The following is a 7,364-nucleotide window of genomic DNA, read 5'->3' as shown; positions in this document are numbered from 1 at the left end:
CTTTTTTTTTTTTTAAAGCTTATGAACAAATTGGTTGGGAAAAAAAATATTATGGTGGCCTTAGGAATGTTTTAACGATGAGAATCATTGTTATATATATATATATATATATATATATATATATATATATATATATATATATATATATATATATATATATATAGGGAAAAGGTACTATGCGCTCAACCTCACGAGTCTGTCCCATGAGGTCAAGCTGTATGGGCCCCACTGTGATGCATTTCGAAAATCTACCCCATCAGTCAGATGCACCATTCCATCATGGGCCTAGTTCTCAAAAATCAAGTCAATCCGTGACTTGTGTGGGCCACACCACATACAGAAGTGGGGAGGGGCCGTGCACCATTAAAACATTCATAATCAGTTTTTTGGGCCCACCGAGATGTGGTTTGCAAATCCAGCCCATCCATTATATGTGTCCCACTTGCATGAGGGTTCAGACCAAGTTTTAGCAGAATTCAAAACTCAGGTGGGCCCCACCAAGTGCTTTTATATATTTTAATGGTGTTTCACATGATTTTAGATGGTATGGCCCACCTGAGTTCCGTATACGGCTGATTTCTGGGACATCCCATAATTTAGAGGGTACCCATCAAATGCACGGTGTTGATGGTCGACACGCATCACGGTGGGGCCCACACAGCTCGACCTCACGGGAGTTAATCGTGAGGTCAAGCGCATGGTACCTTTTCCCATATATATATATATATATATATATATATATATATATATATATATATATGAGTAATGCTCACACATAACTAGTTAGACAAATCAAATTGGTCCAACGAGCTGTGTTTTAAATAGCAAAAAATTATTCTTCTATCCCAAGTAATATACTACATGTGAGGATCTGTAATATCAAGTTTTACATAAGTATGATAGAAATTATATGTCAAAGATCTGCCCTGTCCATTAAATAGGGCTTACTAATTATATTTTATTTGCTAAAATTTAATATATGATCATCATCACTGAAGCCACATATATAAGTGGAATATATACGGCTAAAATGAATTTCTAATAGCTCCATTTTCTTGTAAATAAATATCATACCATTAATCATTAAAAATAATAATTTATGTCATTCACATGTTTAAAAGAAATCCTACCTAATTAATGGACCAGATTTCTTATACATTTACTGCACCGAACAAATACGTTACATGTGTGCAGCTTCCTAATTCATCCCATTTTCTCCTGACATCCATATCCTAACTTACATATTAACTAATGTTAATAAATGCTCTCGTGTGGAGAGAAGCCGCACGAGGTTACCTTACAAAAGGAGTACCCAGCTTGGGTGGGCCTCAATGTGGTGTTAAAGTAAAATCTACCCCAACCATCAGGTGAGTCACCCTCTGTTTGATCCAAGGCCAAAAAATCTGCCCATCTTTATTTCAGATGGTCCACACATATTGGAAAATTTTTATCGAAAAATCTGACCCACTACACCATTCCCTAAATGTGACCCACTTGAATCACATGTGAGCTTCATTTTTTAGCATTTAAGCCAATCTTTTGGTTTCGCATATAATGGGTGTAATCGATTTTACATACACATTATAGTGGGCCTTGTAAAAATCGAGGGTGGACGTCTCTCTCCCAACTACTTTCCTTTGTGTGCCTTAAATTAATAACATATTATTCTGATTTTTTGGCTACTATCTTACCATAGTATTACACATCTAATGGTTGGATTTGATTACACATCTAATGGTCGGACTGATTACACATATAACGATCGGATTTGATCTCACATACACATCAACGCTGGCCCCGTAGGATATCACTGCTGGCGTCCATCCCGCACCGGTTCCCAAAAAATATACTAGTTCCAAGTAAAGACCGATACCTTCCGGAACATGTACCACACGGCATGTGCATTTATAGATGGCAAAGATACGTGTGCCTAACTGATGTATTTGTTTTATCCACACAATCCATCCATTTTCTTATATTACTTGAAGGCATGGCCCTAAAACTGAGGCTGATCCAAAGCTCAAGTTAACCCCACCAAAAGAAACATCGGGTACAATGATGCTCGGCATTGACACCTTCCTAAGGCCCACCATAATGTTTATTTGCCATCTAACCTATTCATAAAGTCAAACAGACCTAGATGAAGAAAGGAAAATACAAATATTAGCTTGATCCAAAACTTATGTGAAACCCAAGAAGTTTTTGAAGGTAAGCCTTCAATCTCTACTTTTCTTGTGATGCAATCCACGTGAGCGTTGGATCTACCTCATTTTTTGGATTATACCTAAAATGATTTGAAAATATGTATGGACGGCATGGATAAAATGTACAAATCATGTTGGGCGGATTTAAAGTCCCTTGATATAACAAGGGAAAATACAAATATCAGCTTAACCCAAAACTTTATGTGAAACCCAAGGAAGATTTGAAGGTAAGCCTTCAATCTCTACTTTTCTTGTTGTGTGGTCCACTTGGGCGTTGGATCTGCCTCATTTTTTGAATTATACCTAAAATGATTTGAAAATGTGTATGGATGGCATGGATACAACATATAAATCATATTAGGATTTAAAGTCCCTTGATATAACATGGGTGATCCACTTGATGGTGGAAGTAGATTTCAAATTAAGGAAATCGGATTGCGCACTGAGTTACTCAATAAGCTCTTATTGAACCGAGTAAAGTCTGTTGAGCTTATCGTGAATGTATTTGGTCTATCCACATCGTCCATCAATTTTTCCATCTTATTTTAAAGGTTGAGAACAAAATTTAAGCATAACCAAAGATCAAGTAGACCATACCATAGGAAACAGTTGTAATAATGATTTCCACCGTTGAAACCTTTATAGGGCCCACAGTGATGTTTTTTCTCATCCAACTTGTTCATAAGATCACACAAACATGGATTAAGGGAAAACACAAATACGAGCTTGATTCAAAACTTCTGTGGCCCCCAAGAAATTTTTGATGATAGATGTTCAATTCAAACTGTTTCCTGTGGTGTGGTCCAATTGAGGTCTAGATATACTTCATTTTTAAGCTCAAGATATAAAATTATCCAGTAAAATTAATGGATGGAGGGGATATAATACATAAATCACAGTAGATCCCACAGAGTTTACTCCATAAGCTTACGGTATTGAGTTAGTCGGTACGCAATCCACTTCCCAAATTAACACCGTAGCAGGTCTATCTAAATGACCAACCTTGGTGACTCATCGAGTGGTGCCCCAGCGCGGACAACCACCCTCCTATTTTTATAGGCCCACCATGACATGTAAGTAAGATTCACTCCAATCATTAGATGCGTAATCCCGTTATGAGCCTAGAGCCAAAAAAACCATGTTAACCTTTGATTCGATTCAACCCCAGCAATGGAAACATTGGGAGAGACGTCCACCCTTGATTTTTACGAAGCTTAACACAACAAGCATGTAAAATCCACTCCAACCATTAAGATGACACACTAAAAATCTATGCCTAATGTTCAACATACAGGGGCATATGTGATTCATGTTGGCCAAACCAATGAAAATAGTTTAGAGGGTGAGTTTTCCTTATACACTGTTTTCAATCATGTGGTCCACTTGAACCATAGATGAGGCTGATTTTTTAATCTACCATTCTAACATAGGGTGACTCACTTGATGGTTGGGTTGGATTTCACTTTAACTCTATGGTGGGGCCGCCATGGCGGGCTACTTTTCCTCTTAGAATAACTTTTCTGTCTTGATATTAAATAGCATTAATTAGTCCTTGAATTAATCAACTAGTTGAACCAAAATGCACCGTCCAACTAATTGTATGTGAGTATATATATATATATATGCAAGTCGGCAGGACCTAATCTTCAAGTTAGATGTCTAATAACCATTATTGAGTACTACTGTCTTCTATGGTGTGGTCCACCTAAGATTAATATATACTTCATTTTTGGGATAATGATCTAAAATTATCTTTCAAAATTAATGGACGGCGTGGATAGAACATATACATCATAGTGGGGTACAACTAGCACCGACTACTAGCAACCTGGCTGGTGGCGGCGTCACTAGCCAAACCGCGTCGGCGGGGCCGACAGAAATTTGCCACGCTAAGACAGTACCGACCTCGGTGCTGTGTTCTACATAAATACACCCAAATCGGAGTAGTATGAGAAGAATGAAAGAAAGAAGACTCTCTGTTTCGTCGGGTGGGTGAGATGGGTCCGAACAGATCTTCCCTCTTTCTCGAAGTCCTACTTGCAATTTTGATCCCTCCTTTGGGTGTCTGTCTCAGGCATGGCTGCTGTAGCGTACGCTCTCTCTCTCTCTCTCTCTCTCTCTCTCTCTCTCTCCCTTTGAACTATTACACAGTTTTGAAAATGTCTGGGGTCCATCGTGATGTGTGCATCCAATCCGTCCATCGTGTTGTCCACCTCATGTGTTTTTAGATCCCAAAGATGAAATTGGATTGCATACTGAGTTACTCAGTACGCTTTTATCGTACTGAGTAAACTCAGTTGGGATTACCGTGAATGTGCGTGGATTATCCACGCCGTCCATCCGTTTTTACAGCTCATTTTAGCGGTTGAGACGAAAATTGAAGCATGCCCAAAGCTCAAGTGGACCACACCACAGGAAACAGTGGGAATAATGACTTCCACCGTTGAAACCTTATTAGGGCCCAAAGTGATGTTTATTTGTCATGTTCATAAGATCACACAGATGAAGGGAAAACACAAATAAAAGATTGATCCAAAGGTTCGGTGGCACCAAGAAATTTTGGACGGTAGAATTTCAATTCACACTGTTTTCCGTGGTGAGGTCCACTTGAGATTTGGATGCACTTTTTTTTTTGGGATAGAGCCCTAAAATTATCTTTTAAAATGGATGAACGGAGTGGATAAAAGATTTAAATCATGGTAGACCCCACAGACTTTACTCAGTACGCAATCCGCGTCCCCCAAAGATCAGGTTGACCCAAAACTCAGGTGGGCCGCATCATGCAAAATCATTCCTTAATCGAGTGGTATGGTCCACCTGAGCTTTGGAATGGTCTGATTTTTGTCCTGTTTGTTCATCCCAGTGGGGTGCTTCTTCTGAATGGATTGGATGGCATACACAAGACTCGGCGGGTCGTGGAAACAATCTAGAAGGTTTTTGTTAGCGGGTGTCCACATCCAAACCGTTTGTTGTGGTGTGGCCCACCTGACTTTTGGATTGCCGAATTTCAGGCGCCGGTGAGAACACGAGTGATGCACCTGATAGATGGATTGGATGTCATGAACACATCACAGAGGGCCCCACATGTCTGAGTTGTGGGTTAAAGCTCAACCTACAAAGACATCTACGCTCACTCTAATTGATAGATACACCTTTCTTTCTTATTTTTGTAATGCAATTGTACAAATCTGCGCTGTTGACATACCAAAAGTAGTGTTGTGTATCTATTAACTAGTGTGGGTTTAAATTACAGGTCCCAATTTTTAATTTTTGATTTTCTATGATTACAATTTTCTCTTTTCCAGTGTGAATTCTTAATCTGCTTGATCCTGACTTTATTGGGGTATATTCCTGGGATCATCTACGCCATCTATGCGATCGTCGTCATAGATCGGGACAGATACCGTGATGAATATAATGATTATCAGCCAGTCTATGCAGCATAGCTATGGCCCACTTCTCTTTTTTCCTTGTTTGAAATGGTTTGTTTCTTTCCAACTTCTATTATGCAAATGAGTGGATTTTAAGTGTTTTCTATTTCCAATGTATAGTCACGGAACAATGATTGGCTGCAAACCCTGTAGCCCAAGTGGGCTGACATATGATCACCAGAAACGGTTCGATAGAATGGTCCAACGTGGATTAGAAATGGCCTCCAATTCCCATGATCTGATGATCAAGGCCATCCCATTATAAGCTTGTGTCATTCATCTTGGTATGTGGTCATTTCAATGGGGTTATTTTAGGATGTGTGATCTGTGGTGGGCCCTTCAATGTCATTGTTTTTGGATTGAATCTTTTAGATCATGTGCGGCCTATCAGACCTATTGGGCACGTTTGTTTTTATATTTGTTAGATTTTATTGGTTATGTGGATGGATATGTGTGCATGTAATTGCATCATGCATTTTCAGTAGTAATGTATACACATTATTCTTGGTTCGGTCGATGCTACGATAGTGTTTCCAATTATAGTAGTCAATGTAAAGGTTAGGTCCGGCTCTTGCACAGTGTATACATTGTGCAGGTGTGCACAATAGAAGTAGTGCGTCATGAGATGCAAGTACGTGAGAGATGTACCTCCACCTTCGTCCATGAGGAGATTAGGATGAGATCTCATTAAGATCAGCTTGATCAGTACCGTACCTAGCCTGAGATGATTAAGGAAATCTTGCGTGATGATCACTTGTACAGTGAGCTTTAGATTAATTTTGATGTGTGGATTGCAAAGTTTGAAGTTTCTTCTGAAAATAGTATGTATCACCCGATACATACCGATATTGCCCATGAACTGTACAATTGTATTGGCCCGTTTTGGAGTGAAACAGGCTGATGTAGGACAATATCAGTGGTGAATGATACGATATGGTACCTGATACACTGATTTAAAACCTCGTGGGTTGAGCCCACATGCTGTGAGACCTACAAGCGATTGGTCGATTTCACCCGTTTGTTGTGTGAGCTTACTTGTCTTGTAGATGACCCTAGTGTTCTTTGTTGGTCAGATTATGATGAGGTGGCACTATTTTAGTGTGCATTTTGAAGGTCATGGCTAATGGATCCGACGAGGTTAAATGTACTATAGGAAAGTGGCTAAGTTTAGTTTAGCCATATAGGCGTGTTAGAGGAACACCATATATGGGATTGCATAGTTGTTTGGATATGTGTAAAGGGTCTAGATTCAATAGACGGTTCGATTTTCACTGCTAATATTTGTAGAAAATATTTATATATTAAAAATGGTTTTAATCGATCTTGCAAAAAGAAAATTTGTTTGCTATCAAAATTAGATGAATATGTATTTAAATGGATCTACTGGGAGTCGTGTGCAAGCATAGACAAGATCAATTAGTCTCCTGCTCGTTAGATGAGCTGGTAGAGACAACATTGTTGGAACTATAGCAATGGAAAGGGAAATATACGAATATAATGAAACGGAATAAAGGAACACCACACTTGTACTGGAGATTTGTGATTATGGCAATAGCACAATCGACGATGATCTGAAATAGTTGTTGGGTCGATGCGCGTACATGGTTACTATATTTAAGATAGTTTGCGCCCTTTAGTATGCTGAACCGGTGCAGAAGGTCGTCGACGTGCTATCACCTAGGATAAAATGCCTCAGCAAATGGTACTCTACAACGTGCATTGGCTGCGA

The 7,364-nt window shown here is 39.2% G+C and overlaps 1 protein-coding gene across 1 annotated transcript; it reads left to right on the top strand.

Annotated features, from left to right (window-relative positions):
- Nucleotides 1-4,147: 4,147 nt before the first annotated feature.
- On the top strand, nt 4,148-6,152 carry LOC131256937 (hydrophobic protein OSR8-like). The gene is made up of 2 exons (XM_058258051.1): nt 4,148-4,294; nt 5,510-6,152. Exons 1-2 carry the CDS (start codon nt 4,202-4,204, stop codon nt 5,648-5,650), a joined length of 234 nt encoding a protein of 77 aa, XP_058114034.1. The 5' UTR covers nt 4,148-4,201; the 3' UTR covers nt 5,651-6,152.
- Nucleotides 6,153-7,364: the final 1,212 nt, after the last annotated feature.

This window comes from Magnolia sinica, chromosome 9, assembly GCF_029962835.1.
Source record: "Magnolia sinica isolate HGM2019 chromosome 9, MsV1, whole genome shotgun sequence".
In the NCBI taxonomy this organism is placed as follows: Eukaryota; Viridiplantae; Streptophyta; class Magnoliopsida; order Magnoliales; family Magnoliaceae; genus Magnolia; species Magnolia sinica.
The sequence above is the reverse complement of the archived record's forward strand: the minus strand, read 5'-3'. Positions and strand labels throughout refer to the sequence as shown.